This window comes from Lithobates pipiens, unplaced genomic scaffold (genome assembly GCF_037356315.1).
Source record: "Lithobates pipiens isolate NorthernLeopardFrog02 unplaced genomic scaffold, aLitPip1_a1.2 Scaffold_167, whole genome shotgun sequence".
NCBI classification, from domain to species: domain Eukaryota; kingdom Metazoa; phylum Chordata; class Amphibia; order Anura; family Ranidae; genus Lithobates; species Lithobates pipiens.
The window spans coordinates 64,424-85,994 of NW_027507753.1; the positions used below are offsets into that span (position 1 = coordinate 64,424).

Below are 21,571 nucleotides of genomic sequence, written 5' to 3' on the forward strand. Positions count from 1 at the left end.
GATCCCTCTGGTCTGCCAGAAAATGCAGCCTCTCATAGTACAACATCCTGGGGACATAAATGTCATCTGGATCTCCTGATCTCATGGTCTCCTGGACCTTCCTGCGCACCCTCAGATATGTACTCCTCAGGCCACCAATTTTGGCCTTCACATAGCTGATGTCTGCCGTAGGGACCATCATCTTCACCAAAGCAAGCAGTTTCTCCAGCGCTACCTTCCTCTTTCTTAGGTCCTTAAAAAGGGGTGGTTCATCTGCTACAGGCAGGGTAGCTCCCTGAGCATATCAATGAATATGCCAAGAAAATGTGGTTCCTTGAAGGGATCCATATTCTCTGCAAGACACAACACAAGACAAACCCTAATGTCAGGCTAAACTCTTCTAATCTTGTCCCAATACAGGCCTCAATCTAGAAGCAGTATAGGCCAGTGATGTACCAAGTTAAAATTGTACCTTCATTCGAAAGATCATCGCTTCCGCTACTCCTTGCTCCGCTCACAGATCTTACATACAACACACGTGTGTTAGGTTTTATATACAGTGCGCATGCGTGAAACTCCTCTCACCCCTGACATTCTTTCTAGTCTATTCCCCGCCCCTTCTCTTTTGGCACAGTGGGGATAGCACATAGCGGAGACACAGCAGATGTGCACTAAGCATACCAGTAATGACAGTAACGAGAGGACAAAGTAAAAACCTGTACAATTAACCCCCAGAACTCTGTTACAGTTCTGGAAAACTAAATTTACATATGTATAGTGCACACTTAGTCTAGTGTTGGCGCTACATACCGATTTTAGGGGTTGTTTAGGGGAAAGCACTTCTATGGAGCTGACAAAATACATTGCTAAGTGACTATGCTATAGGTGTATATGGGCCCAGAAGAGCATGCTGGGGAGGTTAGTGAAGGCAAATATGCATGAAGGACAAAAAAGGAACTTGAAAAGCTTCCAGCATGCATGAGGACAAAGGGGCACAACATATCAATTACAGCATATTGCAATCATGGTAATTAGGGAACAATGAAAGAAATACAAAACATTAGCAAACATTAAATACATAGAATGTGATGTTAAAGAAGAAAACTTACTTTCATATAGTCCTTCTGCAGGACCTGAATAACGGCAGAACAGGTCTCTCGAATAATGATCCCCAGAGCCTGGGGGGAGATGCCTGTCAAGAACTTGAGGTCCTGAAGACTTCTCCCAGTCGTCAAGTACTGCAACGTGGCAACTAGCCTCTCCTCCGGAGTGATGGCTTGCCGCATGCAGGTATCCTGCCTGCTGATATAAGGGGTCAGCAAAGCCAACAGACAGCGAAAAACGGGGTCCGTCATCCGGAGATGATTCCTGAAATCCTCAGGATTATTCTCCCTGATCTCACGAAGAAAAAGCATGTGCAAGAATTGATCACGCTGGCGCAACCAATTCTTGTTCCATGAACTCCTCCTCGCCCTGTTCATGGACTGGGCTTGGACTTGTGTCAAAGCTAAAAGCCCAACACCAAGCCCCTGCACAGCACGAACTCTCCGAGTCTGTGCACGAAACATGGCTTCAAAGCGGTCGGCTTTTCAGACCGGACAACAGAAAGCAGCGATAAACAGCAAGGCCTGAAAGAACAACCTGAAAACCAGAAACGAGCAGACAATAAGCACTGGAAATCAAAGCGTACTTTACCAAGATATAGTCCACAATGACCAACAAATGCGAACTGACTACACGCACTTATAAGCAGGTATGCACCGACAAGCACAAACTGAAGATCAGTATTGATCTGAAGCACAAGTCTGAAAAGCACAAATTGTCTCTTACCAAACTTCTACTAACACGCCATAAACACGAGATCAGCAGAAGGAGCCCAAAGGGTGCCGGACGTGGTGCTAAACTTCCCTTTTCTAGTCTCGTAGTACACGGTTTACGTCACGGCGTTCTCGACGACCGGAAATTCCGACAACTTTGTCCAACCGCGTGTAGCAACACAGGTTTCGGACAAAATCCGACAGATTTTGTGGTCGGAATGTCCGACCGTGTGTACAAGTCATTAGAGGGCAAAGGTTAAATGCCCTTTTAGGAGCAGCTAGAGGAGCGAGAGTCTTTTTACATAATTTTAACAAGGTGCATGTCACATAAGAGAAAAAAATGACTGCGCTCCTAATCTAAAAGATTAAAAAACAAAAACCCAGTTACAGCTGCAGCTACCAGGATGTGATACACATCCAAAATACAATGCATATAAAGACCAAAATTAGCTGCGCTACCTACCCCCACTGAGGCTATTACTGTTTGTGCAAGTAAATGAAAATGAATCAGATAATTCCAATAGATTAAGTGAAATCAGATAGAACAATTCATATACAATCAAAATTGTGATAAATGCTCAAAAATTAAATATGATTAAATTAATATAGTGATTAATAACAGTTGATTATATTCAAAAAGTGAATAAATAATTATAAATGAATAAATAAATTCATTAATTATTGACTATAAGTAAACTGCATGTCACATGTTGGCAGCATAACACGCTAACATGACCTGTGTGCAAATATCATTAAAAAAATTAAGAAAATTGTCAAGTTTAGAGGTGCGCCCGTTCAACCCACGCAATTTAATTTGTGAGGCTTGACTTTTACTAAGATTTTGGCCACACAGTGAACAAACACATTTGAACGTGCACAAGAGCCGCTTGCGCATGCACATTGATCTTACACAGTTCTAAACATACTTGCAGGCACAGCAGGCTTTCTCTGAAAATTATTTCTCATTCTATTTTGGGCAGTTGTTACTAAACTTCCTCACATCACCCCATAATATTTGCACCTCCATCTTCTGTTAATATTGAAGATGCCGTGTGCCATGTCCATAGTGGCGCACAGATTGCATTATGCTGTGTGCCGAGATCACTATAGTAAATGGGGATTAGCGTTCTGTTCCCGGTGCACCATTTTGTAAATAGGAGAATATGCATTGCGTCTCGTCGTCCGCCTCTACTGATGGCGCACGGCTTTCATAAATCAGCCCCTTTCTTCTTATGTCACACTTCGTTACCGGACTCTTTTGTATTTCTTTTGCTGGACTTGTAAAAATATCTAATATAAAAATAAATCCTATTTATACCGGTGTTGTGTGAGGACCATTATAACACATTGTCTGCTGGATTAAATGTGTCCTTGTAACTCATTGCTCTGAATGTAAACTTTCCTTTCACAGCCGACTCTCAGAGTCTTTAGTTTTATAACATTTGTAGCATGTGGTTCATCAGAAGGTTATTCTTCATATCTCCTTCAGAATTTATATCAATAATTATCATTTATTATCAGAAAAACCTGACATATCCGTATACTGTACAGTATAGTCTGGTCTGAAGGACACACACAGATCCCACCCATTAAAGTGTCCTGCACACCTTTCCCTGACAAAGTGGCGACTAAAGAGCCACACAATGTGGTGTTTGTGTTTTAACCTGTTTTTATAATGAATAAATTCCGACCTTCCTGAAGAATTCTCTTGGAAGCATCTTATTAGTGAATGGAGGTCTCTGCTGACCACACGGCTTCCATTTTGGGGTCCTCTCATTTTTATCACCTGACCTCTCTGTAGACATCTTACTGGCTGATACTTTGGTGCTGATTAGTACCAGTCTTGGCTGTGAATGGAACAGATTTGTGGAGGTGACACCTAAAAGTCCAAGCCTATATAAATTGTGTCCCTAAACAGGGTAATATTCCTTTGTGACCCCGATATACCAATCAGATGAATGCCGGGATGAAGGTTCTGATTGACCCTCTTATATTTATGGGTTGTAAATGACAGAAATCCATCCAATTCTAATACCTTCTATTTGGTCAACCAGTCAGCCACAGAAGGGAACAAAATCCTCCTTATTGTTTCCATTCATCACATTACAAATACGTTTATTATTGTTTGTGCTCCTTCCAGGTGATGTCATCTCGGGTCATCTTCTGATGTCATGGCGACCTCTTCCTCCTCATCCTCCTCCCCACAAGGTATGACTGCTGATCCTGACAATTCTTTCCAATGTTTTCCTCCATCTCACATCTCCAGAGATTGGAATTAGATGATAGAACATCTCATGTCTCCATAGTCTGGACATTTCCTGTAGACATCTGGTCAGTCCACCCATTAGAAGAGTTCAGGAGCTTTTCATCAATTCCACAATCACATTCCCGTCTCTTCAGATTTTATTTATCATTGATGGAAATGATCTTCTGAGATGGTCCAGTGATCCATAATGACTGCAGGACCCCAAATTGTATAGCTATTTGTGTAGTGGTCGGGGGAATCCTTTGTCTATAACCCTAAGGAGAACACAGCCCGTGTCACATGACACATACTGATGGGAGATTTGGGGGTAATCGGTGTTCTTAGTTCACACTCATCAGACACATCATTATTCAAGGCCTCATACACATGGACGTTTTTACAGCAGCTTTTTTGAGCTTTTTTTTGCTGCTTAAGAAGGCAACTCCATGTTATTCAATGGGCTCATACACACCATGGCGTTTTTGAGCTGTAACAGGCATGGTCGTTTTTAAGCTCCATACACACTATCCGTTTTTCTGCTGAGTTTTTCCTTCAGATTTACCAAAACCATGTAGTAGAAGGGCCTGCCTGATTGCATACACATTGAAACTCCTAAGATTTGACCTCATATTATGTTTTTGGTAAATCTGAAGGAAAAAAAAAAGTGATAGTGTGTATGGGGCTTTAAGCTCCAAAAAAAACAAACAAGGACCAGCGCCTTCAGAGGCTCCAGCGTTAGAGCAGTTTTGACGCTGACACTGAAAAAAGCTCAAAAACGCTCATAAACGATATACCAACTTTTTTTTAGCGTCAGCGTTTTTAAGCTTTACAAATATTTATGTGGGTAGTTTGAGAGTGGAAAATATCAGAGGGATTTTTTTTTTTAAACATGCCTTAGCGTTAACGCTTAAAAACGTTGTTAAACGCAAATTGACGCCAAATCAAAACACTAAATAAAATTGCGTTTTTAACTCTGCTTTTTTTCCCAGTTGTTGTTACTAGCTTTACAGCCCATTTTTTAAAACGTCCGTGTGTATGAGGCCTTATGTTTAATGATTGTCCTCTCTACAGGGTCGGCTCCTGGTGTCCTGGGAAAGAGGAAACAAACCCCCGGGGATCTTCTCATATATTCTCTGGAGGATCTGAAAGGAAGTGACTTCAAGAGATTTAGGAACAAATTGTCTGATTTCTCCTATGGAGATAATCGTCCCATCCCCCGAGGAAGACTAGAAAATGCAGACTGGATCACCACCAAGGACACCCTGATAGACACATATGGAGAAGAAGGGGCTCTGGATGTCACCATTCATGTCTTTACACTGATTGGTCTGATGGGACCCGCAGATGACCTCCAGGAGAGAAAAAAACATGGTGAGCTCCCATCTATAATGACCATTTCCTACCAATTCCTGATAAAAATCTGTGTGAGGAACAACTAGGAATGTCACCCAGGGAAAGCCAGTGACCAATCAGGAGATTTCAACTGGATGATCCCCTTCCCACTGACAGTACGCACTTATGGGGCCTCACAAAAAGGGTCTTTATTCTGGGGGCCACATATTTGGGTACCTCCCTTTATGCTGGGAGAGCGCTGCACAGAGACTAGGATCTCACTAAGATCCCCGGGGATTGTACTACCGATCAGAATCCGGGACTCCCGGTTCCCTGTCACATGATCGCTGTGATATTCTCTGGCAATCATAGTAAATTGTGTCCGTGCAGCTCACCCCTATGTTTTCTTTCTTTTCCAAATGGAGAGAAAGACACATTGTATACATACAGGATCCATTATATAATACATTGTATACATACAGGATCCATTATATAATACATTGTATACATACAGGATCCATTATATAATACATTGTATACATACAGGATCCATTATATAATACATTGTATACATACAGGATATATTATATAATACATTGTATACATACAGGACACAAAGTATAATACATTGTATACATACAGGATATATTATATAATACGTTGTATACATACAGGATCCATTATATAATACATTGTATACATACAGGATATATTATATAATACATTGTATACATACAGGATCCATCATATAATACATTGTATACATACAGGATCCATTATATAATACATTTTATACATACAGGATATATTATATAATACATTTTATACATACAGGATATATTATATAATACATTGTATACATACAGGATATATTATATAATACATTGTATACATACAGGATATATTATATAATACATTGTATACATACAGGATATATTATATAATACATTGTATACATACAGGATATATTATATAATACATTGTATACATACAGGATATATTATATAATACATTGTATACATACAGGATCCATTATTTAATATATTGTATACATACAGGACACAAAATATAATACATTGTATACATACAGGGTATATTAATTATTTAATATATTGTATACATACAGGATATATTGTATCATACATTGTGTTCTTTCTAATAAAGAAAAAAAAAATAACTAGATCAAGGTTAGATCTGGGTCAGTGCCAGATTTAGTTTTAGGGTCAGGTGTCGGGGTTGGTGTATTTTGGGTATTTTTATTTTTAGCAACTTAAGGATCGAACCTCTTTCTGAGATTTGGTGTTTACAAGTTAAAAACATTTTTTTTTTGCTAGAAAATTACTTAGACATTATATATTTTTTTCTAACACCCTAGAGAATAAAATGGTGGTCGTGCAATACTTTCTGTCACACCGTACTTTCTTACAAGCACACTTTATTTGGAAAAAATACATTTTTTTTTTTTTTTTTTTTTAAATAAAATAAGACAACAGTAAAGTTAGACCATTTTTTTATATTGTGAAAGATAATGTTACGGCGAGTAAATTGATACCCAACATAGTGGCATTTGAGGTGGGGGAGGAGGATGAGTCATTAACGTGGTAGAAGGATAACCCCATCCTCATTCCGGAAGGGATCTATACTTCCCCTACCCCCACCCCCCCTTTTTTTTTTTTTTTTTTCTTTTCTCTTCTCTCCTCCTGTCTTTCCCTTCCCATATCCCTTTTCTGTTTCGAGGCCCACCCTATCTTTCTCCATTCCCCCCTACCCCATACCTTCTTTGGACCTTTCATCCCTCAGATTACCAAGCCGTACACTTTATCATATAACCTGCAGAAACTTGGTTTAATAGATCACAATAAGTATGAAGACCACCCTATTGGCAACAACTAAATGTCATCATTGGAATAAGTTGAAATATGCGTTCTTAGCATTATACAATATACACCGCGAGCCCCACATAACCTCCATGGGCTATTAGAGTCCCGGGCCCTAGGTGTTTTTCTTTTTTTTTTTTAGGAAACATCGAAGGCATATCGAATCCGGATACCGCACAACGTTTTCCTATGGTAATGGGCGTATAGATCCTCCCTCCCTGGGTCCTTAGTTGTGATTAGGCTGTTTTATCTAATTTTAGGGAGATTGTGACTTGACTATATCGCCTTGCTTGTAAATGTAATTGTTAATGTATACCTACTAACTTCACTAGATGTATGCGAATTTAGCTGTCTTCGCCTTGAAGGTGCTTGTTTCTGTAAGACCGGACGGTCCATCTTTTCTTTATTTGTTACTCATTTTCTTCGTTGCTTGTATTGTTCCCTTTTTGTTTTTACTTCCCAATAAAATGCTTTAAAAAAAAAAAAAAAAAAAAAAATTGATACCCAACATGTCACGCTTCAAAGATGCGCCCACTTGTGGAATGATGACAAACTTTTACCCTTAAAAATCTCCATAGGTGATGTTTAATAAATTCTGCAGGTTGCATGTTTTGAGTTACAGAGGAGATCAAGGGCTAGAATTATTGATCTCACTCTACCGATCGCGGCGATACCTCACGTATGCTTTGAACACCTTTTTTTATATGCGGGCGCTGCTCACGTATGCGTTTGCTTCTGCACGGGACGGAGCGCGTTTACATTTTTTCTTATTTATTTTATATATATTTTTTTTTTTCTTTTACACTCTTCTTTTAAAAAAAAAGGTGTCACTTTTATTCCTAGTACAAGGAATGTAAACATCCCTTATAATAGAAAGAAGCAGGACAGGTCCTCTTATATATGAGATCTGGAATCAAAAAGATCTGACATCTCATATTTACACAAAAATTATGTTTTGAAGTGGCTTCTGCCCTGCAATAGATTGGAGACAGGTGGGGATCTTCCCCTCATTCAGCTCCATACCACACACGGGAGAACACGCAATCTCCTCCGCCGCTACAACGGCTCTGGTAAGAGGCGGAGGGCACTGGAGAGCGGCGGGAGGGGGGCCCCTCTCCCGCCACCGATAAAAGTGATTGTGCGGTGAATCTGTCGCAGAGACCGCTTTTATCAGAAACCGGACCGCTCATTTAAGAAGAGGATACCGGGGTTATGATAGTTAGCTGCTGTCATAACAATGATATCTCTCTTTAAAGTGCCGACATATATCAGTGTGAGACGGTCAGGAAGTGGTTAAACATTTTCTAAATTAGTATGTCAGATTTTTTAGGTAAGATAAAGCAAAATGTGTGTTTTTCAGGCAGTACTACTGGTACAAACAACAACTAACAGTGTTAGTGCCAGTGTTACCAAAAGAAGCCCAATTTATCCTGAAATGAATCCGGTATAATCCTCCTGGATACACAATGTAGTTGGGATGATATGTACAGATTTACTAACACGGGTCAAAGTTGCAAAATTGTGTTCAGGCATTAACATTAGTTTTCCCCTCAGTCACTAAGGGGTTAAACAATCTTTACTGAGGGAGTTTACAGAATAAAATATATTTGGGTATAAAATTGTGGATGAAGGAAAAGGCTACAGAGTTCAGGAACAATGTAAAAGGGAAGCAGAGTAACACTTCTCCAGGATGCCGGCAGTCAGTCACCATAACACAATGACATCACTCAGCATGCCGAGCAGAGCAATACAATCACAGCCACTTGTCTATTATACAGAACCTCCATATTTATAGCTGTATTCCTAGGAGACCCTCATGATTGTTGCTCAGGGTTCTGAGCCTTGTGCCCCATGCATCCATCTGAACCTCCATCAGAAAGAGGAGTCAAGGCTCCAGATTCTAGGTGTGTGCCTGTCAGTGCTGGGACAAGGCCATTTGGTGCTCAGGGCGAATATGGCAAACTGCACCCCCCCCATTTTTTAGAAAGAATCAATGTTTCAAAACTAGAATATACTTAAAGTGGTTGTAAACCCTTACAAAGCACTTTGACCTACAGGTAAGCCTAGATTAAGGATTACCTGTAGGTCCAAGAAATATCTCCTAAACCTACACGGTTTATGAGATATTTACTTAAAGACAGTGACAGCTGTCTATGGTGCGTGCGCCATAGACAGTGGCACGCAGGCGCACTATCGCCGTTAGCAGCATGCCACTGCTAATGGAGATATGCCATTAGTGGCGACTCCCTGCGCATGCTTGGGAGTGATGTCATCGCTGCACCGAAGCTGTGAGTGGCCGGAGCAGTGATACCCAGAAGATGGATGCTCCGGACTACAGGGGACAGCGGTGACATCTCTGGCTCCTGTGTCAAGTAAGTGGCACATAATGGGCTACTATACGATTCATAGTAGCCCATTATGCTTTACCTTTGCAGGGAGACAAAGAGGAAGTAAACCCATCAGAGTTTACTTCCTCTTTAAAACAATACAAGTTCAATTAGGTTTAATGCGACACCTTGCCAACCCTGTCCATCCTGCATTACATATACTCTCACCTGTCATAAAGCTATGCCAACCTGGACATCACAATACACCGCATGCACAGCACACCTCCACTACAAGGCAGCTCTCCTCTTCCAGCCACAATCCATGCAGGAGAGGGTGCACACACTGTACACACCACACACTTCCCCATCTGTCACAGCAGAAATTAAACATCAGTGGTGGTCAGTAACCTTGCCTCAGCCTCCTCCCCTCCCCCAATCCAGCCATCTATTAATCTGTTTCTGCTTACTTTTACAACAGTTCAGTCCGGACCATAGCACATTGTCTGTCACACTGCAATCCAGTTTCCAAATCTTCTAGCTTGGCTTCCTTCCAGCTAGAGCCAGGCACCAGCTCCTCTAGGTCACAGCGCCGAGTCTGACACAGCTCCCTGCGCTCCTCTAAGTCCTCCCACCTCGCCTCTGGCCGTGAGTGACGTCACGCCGCTGGCAGGGACTATGAGACTCCTCCATAGGGGGAGGAAACAGTGACAGTAGGAGACAGTAAACAGTGAAGCTGAGGGAAGGGAGGATGTAGGAGTGCACGCACTCGGCACACACAATTTGTACAGTGCCGCTGGGCGCTGACATAGGTGACTTGTACACACTGGCGGGTGGCGGCTATGGCAGAACTTCACCTGCAGGCTGCGCCCCCCTCCTATGGCAAATGGTACCGCCCAGGGCACGTGCCCCTTCCGCCCCTGCCTTTTACCGGCCCTGGTGCCTGTATACCTGCATAGGGAATTGGGGGCTTTTCTGGCCCCCCACCATGGTCACATGTCACTGCAATGTGCTGAGATGTTACCAGGCAAAGACTCTCCCATCACCTGGAGGAGGAGAGACTCCAATCTACAGAGGGTTGGTGGGATGATGGTGTCTGGGAGGATCTGCTACACTAATAACTCTCTTAGTTATTATTTTATACATTTCAGATGTTTGTCAGGACTAATCACTTCCCTAATCTTATTTCCAGCCAAACTGAAGAAGACGACACATGGCAAAACATTATCAGGTTAGTAGGACATCCACTTTTCATATGAAATCTCTTCTGGATGAACATTTTGTTATTATTGTAGTCCAGATCAGTGGTGGGACTGCCAGGTCACAAAGATTGCACTTAAGACCAGGCCCTGGCGTTCTGCCATTGTAGGGGGCCCAAGATGGCAGGAAGGGGGCCCACTGCAGAACATGGGCTCAGTTCACACTGCTGTGATCCCAAAGTTGTGCAACTTGCTTGCAATTTCCTTGTGACTTGTTTGAAATTTTGTGATTTGACATTGTAGTCTATGCCACTGAAATCACACCAACGCCATAGAAAAGGATTCCCTTTTTCTTTGTTGCTGTGACTTTAGTCACATTTATTAGGACAGCACCCATTGAAATGAATGGGTTTTGACTTGTCATGCGGCTTTGTGTTGAAAGTCACATAAGCTGCAGCATTCTGAACCATGACTTATAAAGGGCCCCACGACAGGAACAAGCAGAAAGGGCCCCTGCCTTAGGGTTCCACCTCATCTCTTTAAACCCAAACATATATGAATTACACAGGTTCTGAGACTAATTTAGTGCAGGTAAGGCACCAAGTGAGTTTAATTACCACCTTAATCAGCCACAGAACCGGTGTAATCACTATGTGTTCAGGTTTAAAGGGATAAGGTGACAACTCTTTCCTGTTTCAGAGAGAAGAGTCCCAACCTTGTAGGGAGGGGACCAGAGGAAAGGGCCTGAGACTGATGAAAAGGGCCCCAGCAGTCAGGGGGTACCCTTCATGGTTTCTTGCACCGGAGCCCTGTTGGTTCTATTCATGCCTCTGGTCTGGATGGTGTGTCCATAGTTTGGATGCTTCCACAGTCCTCCCGTATTTCATGGGATATCTTCTTTTAGGGTTCCATTCTTCGGGTTTATGGTTGAAATACAATATTTCCAACTTTGTCTTATAAATACTATTTCATGTGTGTATGAGAAATAAAATATTCTCTTTTCTCTCATAAAGACATCAGTAAAGAACACAGAGAGAATGAGAAATTCCAGAGGATTCCAGAATATAATTCCCGTATGGGGGAGACTGTTCATCTACAGGAAAGATTCACCAATTTATTGATGATAAAGGGACCCCAGAATAAAGAGGGAAAAGAAGAAGAAATAAGGAGTTCAGGCAGAAGACATCTACAGATCATGGAGAAAAGACCCCCAACCACAATCCAGGCCCTCTTTGACCCTGATAAATGTGGGTTCATCCCTAAGATTGTGGTGTTACAAGGACCTGCTGGGATTGGAAAAACAATGACCTCCAGGAAGATCATGCTGGACTGGGCCTCTGGGGATCTCTACCGAGACAAGTTTGATTTTGTGTTTTATCTGAGCTGTAGAGAAATCAACACCATCCCTGAAAACATAAGTCTTGTGGGACTTTTATCCAGAACCTGCAGACTGAGTTCAGATGACCTGGTGTCTATTCTGAAGGATCCTGGAAGTCAGAGAAAACTTCTCACCATAGTTGATGGGTTTGATGAACTGAGGTGGACTCTGGAGAAGAAATCTGAGGGTTGTCCTGACATTTCTATGGAAACCCACAAAGAAATAATTCTCCAAAGCTTGCTCAGGAGACATGTTCTCCCAGAATCTTCTCTGATCATCACCACAAGGTCACTGGCCATGGAGAAACTTAACACATTCATCAAGGATTCTCACAATGTGGAAATCCAGGGATTTACAAGGGAGGATCGGGAGGAATATGTCCATAAATTCTATGGAAATAAAGAAGATGCAGACAAGGTTCTCAGTATAATAAAAGACAATGACGTTGTGTACACCATGTGTGCCGTCCCCATCACATGCTGGATTGTCTGCACTGTAATGACACAAGAAATAAGAAAAGATTTGGATGTAATTCAGTGTAAGACAACGACTTCAATTTATCTTCTCTACCTGGAGGTTTTACTAACCCATCACAGCAAGAAGGAGCAGTCTGTACACCGGAAACAAACCTGTCTGAAGAAGCTGTGTGCTCTGGCCAATCAGGGACTTCTGAAGGGACAAATCTTATTTGAGAAGAAAGATCTAGAAAGACATGGACTTTCTCTGGATGAGGTGGAGTCTGTATTTCTGAATGAGAACATCTTTCATTGGGACGTCCGTCACCAGACCTGCTACAGCTTCATCCACCTGAGTGTACAGGAGTTCCTTGCTGCTCTCTATTATGGGATGGATGATGGGTTTGGGTCTATGGAAGGCACTTTCCTCCCGGAGATCTGTAAAGGGAAATCACTCCGTAACCTCAGATCACGTCACTCACATTTATCATTATCTGTACAATTCCTGTTTGGTCTCTTAAATGAAAATCAGGTGAAGACATTCTCAGAGGTCACAGGAATCTCCATCTCACTCCGAGCCAAACCTGCAATGAGAAAATGGGCCAAGAAGGGCATCAATCAGACTTTCTATACTCAGACCCTCTTCTGTCTGTATGAGACTCAGGATGAGGACTTCATTAGGAGAGTCATGTCGGGTTATACAGATTTGGAGCTGTGCGGCTCAGATACTGATCACTTGTGGATGAACAGGAATTATTCCAAGCAGCTGATCTATTGCTTGAAGACTTTGAAGAGAGAAAGTTTTCAGACTTTACATTTTGATTCTCTCACTGTGGGTCCAGAGTGCCAGAAACGTCTATCTCCATTCCTACACAGGAGTCAGGAGGTCAGGTAAGTGAGTGTGAGGATATCCTAACTGAATTCAGAGAATGGGCAGGAACCTGCATACAGTATAACGGTGATTATCAGACATGTTCTCCATCTACCACACTTGTTAGAAGTCCTGGGAACTCACACTTTCCTCAGCCCTAAGCCCTGCTTCACACTACAGCAATTTTCCAGCGACATTCTGATGACATGTAAAGTCGCAGGTCAGGTGAAAACACAAAGATTTTATTGGGTGTTGTCTTAATTGCTGCGATTTGAGTCACTGCAACAAAAAAAATACTTCCTGCACTACTTTTGTGTGATTCTTGTGCTGCACGACTCCCATAGACTTCAATGTAAAATCACCAGAAAGTCGCACATTTGTCTGAATCTTTAAGACTTTGCTGCGACTTCTGAGGCTTCTTTACCCCCCACCTCTCCTCCCTGGCCATCCTTGCTGCCTAAAATCTTCCTCCAATCACATCCCAGTCACACCTGAGCGTAGCGGAAATGCACATTCCCACTTCCATTATTTGTGTATTTTTCATGTGTAATCACACATTGTGTATAGGGAGCCCATTCACTGGAATGTTCTGCCCGACATGCAACAAACACCCCAAAGTAGCTCAAGAATCTTCTCAGTCATGGAGCGTCATGCATCTTGGCAGCAAAACATGCGTCTGATAACTGTGATTGGGGTGTCATTAACAATCAGCTGGCATTCATATCTGCGTCCGAATACGAGGCGACACACACAGGAAATGTGCGCTTTTTCATATGTCTGAAAAATGCACAGCAACGCACGCCACACATGCGCAGATGTAAATGAATGGTAATGCAAAAGCAATGCTCCTTGCTGTGCGTTTTTTAAACATACAGCAAAGCGCATGTATTCTTGTGGTCTGCCATGCATTCAAAAATGTGCAGAAGCAAATGAATAATAACACAAGTGTGACACACATTGTCGCACATTTATGAAACGCACAGCAAAGCATGGATTTTCTTACAGATTGCTGTGCAGTTGGAAATGTACAGATGTGAATGAATGGAAACGTATTTACAACTGACGGCAACCCGCAAGAAAACGCATGCTTTTCTGCGTATTTTGTGTGGCAATGCACATCACACTTGTGTTACCATTCATCTGCATCTTCATGTTTCTGAACGCACGCCAACCCGTAAGAAAACGCATGCTTTGCTGTGCATTTTGAAAATGTGTGACAACACACGCTGCACTTGCGATGCCATTCGTTGGTGTCTGAATGTTTCTGAATGCCCGGCAACCTGCAGGAAAACGCATGCTTTGCCACACGTTTTGGAAACATGCATCACGCTCGCCTTGCCATCTTTGCAGTACAAGCGTGACGCACGGTCGCAGCACATTTCTGAAACGTGCAGCAAAGCACACAATTTCTGGCGGTTGATGTGCATTCAGAATCATGCAGATGTAAATGCAGCCTGATTGTTAATGACGCCCCAATCACGGTTATCAGACACATGTTTTGTCATGTGATAAAACACGCTATAAACACGGATCATCAAAGTCACATAGGAATGCTTCTCAGTAAAGTCACTTTGAAGTCGCACCTGGTCGCCGGGAAGTTGTAGAGCAAAGTCAAGCTGGAAGTGGCTGCGACTTTCATGTTGTGCTGTGTGAACCAGAGCTAAATGGTGGTTCCCACATATCACCTTCTACACAACTTCTGGGAACAATCACATCATTTACATCACATTAACCCTTTCCCTGCCCCCAATTATACCATTTATCACACAGAACATTTGGAGGGAAAGCTTTGTGTTCAGAGATGTGGGGGAGGGAAATAATGTCAGGGGTGTGACATCATCATCCCAACATTGGAGGGGCTAATTGTCTGCAGAAGTGGGCGGAGATGGGAATGTCTGGACTGCATTTTATATCTGGAACCAAAGTGGTGTTCCAGGATTTCCCAGAAGCTGAATGGAGACCCCTGTGTAGGAAGGCCGGAGACCCCGTATACATATCAGGGGCCTCCTTTAAGTTTTGTCTGGAGTGTGACTTCAAAGACGACTCATAGCCACCAATGAGAAGTCCTCATCAGGTCCAGTATGAGGCTGTAGAGCCGGAGGGAAGGCAGCCATGTGGAAGGGAAATGTTGGGGTTACATTGTTATTCTTGGGGTCAGAGGTCATACTTTCTTGGTGATAATTATTATCTCATTATTGGATTTTAGATTTTGGTGGTGTAATATTTCCAGTAAAGATTGTCCGGGAGAGGACAAAGCAGAAGAAGAAGATTCCTTCTCTTCAGGATATGAATGGATGTCGGATTCTCTTTCCTTTCTGATGAACCCGGAGAGTAAAATTCAGTTATTATGGTAAGAGAAATGTGTGATGTGCCGTGATGGGGAAATGTGACGTCTTGTGATTGTTCCCGTCTCTCAGTGTCTCCTTCTATCTCTGGGTGTCCTCCATCCTCACCCATGTAGAATCTTCCATCACCTGTCCTCTTCTCATGTCTTCTCCTCTCTCTGAGGGAATCTTTCTCTTTGTAATCTCATCCATGGGATTTGGGGTTCCCCTTATAGTAGAACAGTGACCAGGCTCTGTACATATGGAATGACCCTCCATATTCCTAACAAGCAGGAAATAGGATGGAATAGACCCCCTTAGGACTCGCTCACACGTCTGATGATTATGTAGAAGGAAGCAATGCTCAGTAACACTTCTATGACATTTATCATGTGTCTTCATTGTGTTTATCAAGCTCTGAAAACACTATAAGAATGCTGGAGAAATGTCCGGGGGAGGGGTTGTTCTTCTAGTGGGAGGAGCCTACAGGGGAAGTGATGTAGAGGAAATGATCTCCTCTGATATGTGGATTTCGGATATATTACAATAATTCTATAGAATGAAAACCAGCCGCTATGTCATCATACTCACTATCGCTCTCCTGCCCCCTGGAGGACAGATTTCCCGGTCTGAGGATAATACTCGCTTGGTGACTTGTTACCACATCTGTTTTATTTGTATGTGTCACAATAGCTGGGATACTCGGGTCATTAATAGTTTATTAATAATAACATGTAATATATCCTCACATAGAATCACAATATATCCATGTAAGAATGCACAGAGCGCCCGGCGACCCTCCTCTCCTTCATAACAGTATAGCAGCAGCTCTCCTAGTGTATCTGACAGGCGTGATGACGTCTCCACCTTACACGTTACGCCCTAGGCGGGGCTTCATCATGTATATTTGTGTTTGTTCAAAATATGTAAATATTAACACTTTTAGGTTTATGGAGTCTCCCTTCTAGTGCTGCACAGCTATCTTTATATCTATCCTGTAAGGGAGGTGTCACTGCACATCACCAATCATAAGTGGCCGACCACAAAGTAGGTTTTTTGATGTACATAGTATGCTAAAGTTTGTGTGGTCTCACTCATCATGCTGCAATATTGAGCACTTTGACGATATATTACTTATATTGTTTTTTCTAACATTGTAATATTCCTGTATAATTGTGCTGAAACACGTGTGGATTGTTTAAACATTTGAAATACAAATCCTATTTTTAGGTTTAGGGAGTCTCACTTGTTGTGCTGCACAGTTGTCTTTCTATGTATTTGGTGTTGGATTTTGTGGATGAATCCTTCTGTGTTCAGCTGATTAGTATATATAATTGGAAGAGGTTTTTGGCTGTGCAGTGACACATTTCCTGCCTGGCACTGTCAGTATTGCCGGCTGGTTGGTGATTTTGCCGGCACACAGAAGCTATTGGAGTTACCACACGGCTGTTCTGTACAACCAGAAGTAACCGGAGCTGCTCTGTCCTACTTCTCTATTATTTCCCAGTGCATTCTGGGATACCGGAGCCTCCGCTGTCTGTCCTCCAATGCCCAGCGATTATTGGACATCACCATGAAATGAATGGAGGCGACTGACAAGCGTGGATGTCTCATGACAGCGACATGCGGCTTCATTTATAACACGACACAACGCTACCGCTCCTGTGTGACCAGCACTGTGTGCCGCCGTTGTAATATTCATGGCAGGCATGGAAGGTGGTTATCAGGCATTAGAAATGATGAATAAATGTCACATAATCACATGGCACTGACACACGTGTGACCGAGACCTCACTGACCTCTGTAGCTACAGACACCACGGATCAATTCATCCTCAATTTTCACAAATGTCCAGTGAGGCCCCTCCGGTGGGTCTCAGCAATCTGCTCCCCCTCCCCTCCCCCGAGTCATTCAGTTATGAAGGGAAATTACAGCTTGAGCTACTGAGATCTGTAAATAACATGGATTGTACAGTGATCCTGAAAGGACAGGCAGGTAAACATGTGGAAAAGAGATTTCAGCTCCACCTGCTGGCTGAAAATGAAAATGCTAATTATTTATATCCAATATTTCATATTTACAAATCTATGAATGGAATGTTTTGTCCTGACCATAATAAAGACAGAAAACACAATTCATTCCTCTGAAGACAAAGACCTCAGACAGTTCTCACTTCTGTACAAAAGGCCGTCCCATAACCAATACAACTCATACTCCAGAAATATCATCTGTCATTGTCTCCCTTCTGCAGGATAGGAGTTATAAATCCTGGAAAGTTACCCCTCCCCCATCACTAGAAGAAATGATGAACATCCCCAACTCCCATCCCCTTTATGAGTCCTTGTCTGCCATAAAAAGCCTCAAGTCCTCCTCTGCCAATGGCTCCCCCTGCTGTGTCTGAGCCAATGAGAAGGGAGAGAGCCAAGAGATCCTCTGCTCTTGTGTACATTGCTGGATGGAGATCAGGCTCAGGTAAGTATTGGGGGAAATGCATTAACCGGTTCCTGACCAGCCACCACAGTTGTACTGCGGCAGGTTGGCTCTCCTGTGTGAATCACCATCATCGTATGTCGGTCACGTGTGTGGGTATGGGGGGTGCGCGCCCCCTCCACCGTCCCCACAACGATTGGATTGATTTCAGAACCGATCAGTCTATAGGCCCAGGTCAATGATTTCTGGGCTGGACCTGCTGATCGGTTCTGGTGAATGGCAGACTGTCCTCTACATGTGTAATGTAAACACAGGCAGAGGAAGTGATGTCATCTCCCCTCGTGGAGCCCTTTTAGTTTCCAGCAAGTGAGGAGAAGACATCTACTGTGAGTACACCAACACTACACTGACGCCAGGACATGTAGGTACACATTTAACCCCTTGATCACCCCCCCCGTTAACCCTTTCACTCCCTGTCACTGTGTCACCAAGTGCATTTTTCAGATTTTTCACTAGTCACTGTATTGGTGTCCCTAATCAGTGCTAGGGCAGTTAGTGGTAGGCCCAGGTAGGTTTAGGGTACTCCCCATTAACCCCCTAATAAAGGTTTAACCCTCTGATCACCTCCCCCGAGTTAACCCTTTCACTCCCTGTCACAGTGTCACTAGTATAGTGTACAGATCTCTTGTCGGGTGACATCAGTTTTAGTGTCAGTTAGGGTCAGCGTCAATCCCAGACATCATCAGATTAGTGCCAGGTACACGAACACACACTCACACTATATAGCTCCATTACTAGTATAGTATTTGAACGGATCAATATCTTTGATCTGATCAGATCTATATTAGCGTTCCCAATAGTATAGCATTCCCAAAAATGTGACGTTATTAGAATCAGCCCAGATACCTGCCAGCACCTGCATTTAGCCGCTCCGCCCAGTCCACCCAAGTGAAGTATCAATAGATCACTGTCACTTACAAAACACAGCACACAAAACTGCAGCATTAGCAGAGTCACGCCCGATCCCTGCTAGCACTAACAGTTCATTTTTTGTAGCGATTGAAGCAGTCACTGACAACCAGGTGCTCTTTTACCTGTGAGTCACACTAGCTGTACCTATAAATGTCCAGCATTGAAGAGACCACACTGTCAGATTCAGGCTCAGTATACAAACTGGTAGAGATCACCCTGACAGATAGCTCTGATGACAGGGTACTGGTCCCTGCTAGTGATGGCCGAACAGTTCGCCCGGCGGTCGTTTCACGGCGAATTTCGGCTGTTCGCGGTCCGCCAGTTCGGCGGACTATTGGCGCCGTTCGCCCGGCAGACTTCCGTGTTTTTACTGTGTAAAGGAACTTTGACCTGATGACACATCCATCATAGGGTACAGGACAGCCATTTGAGACATGAGGCCGCGTACACACGGGCGGACTGTTCGCCCAACTTAGTCCGCTGAACAGTGTTTCAGCGGACAGTCCGCTCGTGTGTGGGCTTCAGCGGACAGTCTGACGAACAAAGATTTTCGGAATTTCCGTAAGACAGTCCGCTGAAACTTGGTTTTGTCCGTCCAAACTTGGTTTCAGCGGACAGTCCGCTCGTGTGTAGGCAAGTTGGACGGACTAAGTATCGCGCATACTCAGAAAGGGTTTACACGCCCGAAGGTTGCATTGCAGTGTATAGGACGTCGTTTTTCTAGTCCCGTCGTACGTGCTGTACACGTCATCACGCTCGTTTTCAGCGGACTGTTCGTTCATCGTGTGTGGTCAAGTCCGTTCATGCAAATTTTGAGCAGACTGTTTGTCGGATTGTTTGACGAACTAAGTTGGGCGAACAGTCCGCCCGTGTGTACGCGGCCTGACAGCACATGGACACTTGGACATTCCCCCTAACTTATAAATACACCCGATCCGGCGGCCATTTTACATTCTTTCTTCTGTCACTATAGGGAAAGGTTGCTGTTTGGAGCAGGGACAGATAAACCACTAGCTATTTGGTACACAAAAGTTCTTTTCAGGACTGGCATAGGTGTTAGGTGTATATAGGTTTGCTGTGCTACTGATTGTTGCAGCAGCCTGAGTGTCTTTTGTCAGTTTAGAGAAAGGGACAGAGCGCTGTGTCTGCTGCTATTTTAGGGACAGCCAGATTAATCATCATCATCATCATCATCATCATTAGCTTTTACTATCAGGTCCACAAAAGTGCTATTCGAGTGACCAGTAATTGTTCCAGTCTCCTCTGTTTTGCCAGTTTGTATAGGGACAGTAAGGAAGCAGTGTGTCAGGCAGTGAGGGTCAGTTTAAACAGTTGCTGTTACTATTAGTTCCACAAAGGTTCTTTTCAGGACTGGTATCAGTGGTATGGTAATAGGCTTGTACACGTATAATATTCTTTCTTCCAAATATAGAAAGCATATTATACTTGACTGCTGCCCTTCTGCTGCAGTCTGCTAATCATTCACAACTCACTTGTTCCACAAAGCTCTTTATCAGGACTGGTAACTTGGTCTGTCTAGGGTGCTACAGTACATAGGGTTGAGTGAGGTACAGTCTGCCATTCTGTAAGGACTGGTATCGGTCCACAATAGATAGGGTTGAGGTGCACCACTGCTGACCGCTGCCTTATACTGCAGCAGTCCTTCATTGGTATAGGGACTGACGTACAGTCTGCTAATCAGTCACACACAACCTACTTGGTCCACAAAGGTCCTTATAAGAACTGGTAACTTGGTGAAGGGTGCTACAGTACATAGGGTTGAGTGAGGCACAGTCTGCTGTTCTGTAAGGACCGGTATCGGTCCACAATAGATAGGGTTGAGGTGCACCACTGCTGACCACTGCCCTATACTGCAGCAGTCCTTCATCGGTATAGGGACTAAGAGTTTTGTCACAGAGTCATTTAAAAAATGACAGGCAGAGGAAGAGGCAGGCCCTTCCGCAGGGGTGGTAGGGGTAGGGCAGGAGCAACAGCCTTGAGCCAAAGTGGGAAATTGCAGAAGGTGCAATCAATTACTTTAAAGGACGCACCAGACTTGGTTGAGTGGCTCACTCAGCCTTACTCTTCTGCACCCTCCTCATCCTCTCGATCTGCACCCTCTTCTTCACTCTCTGCTATGTGCACCCCCAAAGACACTACCACCAACAACACCACCACCACCACCACATACCTTCCGCTTGAGTCACAGGAATTATTTTCCGATCCATATCAAGAGGACATTGCTGATGCTCAGCCACTCTTGGTATTGGATCAGGAAGAGGAGGTAGCAACAACCGCTACTCAGCAGTCTGACGACAGTACCCAGATCAGCCCAAGGAGGAGGTTGGTCCCCGGTGTTGCTGCCTAC

General features: G+C 43.4%; 1 protein-coding gene across 4 annotated transcripts in view; it reads left to right on the plus strand.

Annotated features, from left to right (window-relative positions):
• LOC143986525 (NACHT, LRR and PYD domains-containing protein 3-like) overlaps nucleotides 1-21,571 on the plus strand; it is a 137,921-nt gene that overhangs the window by 59,694 nt on the left and 56,656 nt on the right. For all 4 annotated transcript variants that reach the window (XM_077484879.1, XM_077484878.1, XM_077484881.1 and 1 more), the window contains exons 2-6: nucleotides 3,937-4,004; nucleotides 5,113-5,412; nucleotides 10,767-10,805; nucleotides 11,787-13,497; nucleotides 15,684-15,827. In XM_077484879.1, coding sequence (XP_077341005.1) covers nucleotides 3,968-4,004; nucleotides 5,113-5,412; nucleotides 10,767-10,805; nucleotides 11,787-13,497; nucleotides 15,684-15,827 — 2,231 coding nt within the window. In that variant the 5' untranslated portion in view covers nucleotides 3,937-3,967. The remainder of the gene's footprint in view (nucleotides 1-3,936; nucleotides 4,005-5,112; nucleotides 5,413-10,766; nucleotides 10,806-11,786; nucleotides 13,498-15,683; nucleotides 15,828-21,571) is intronic.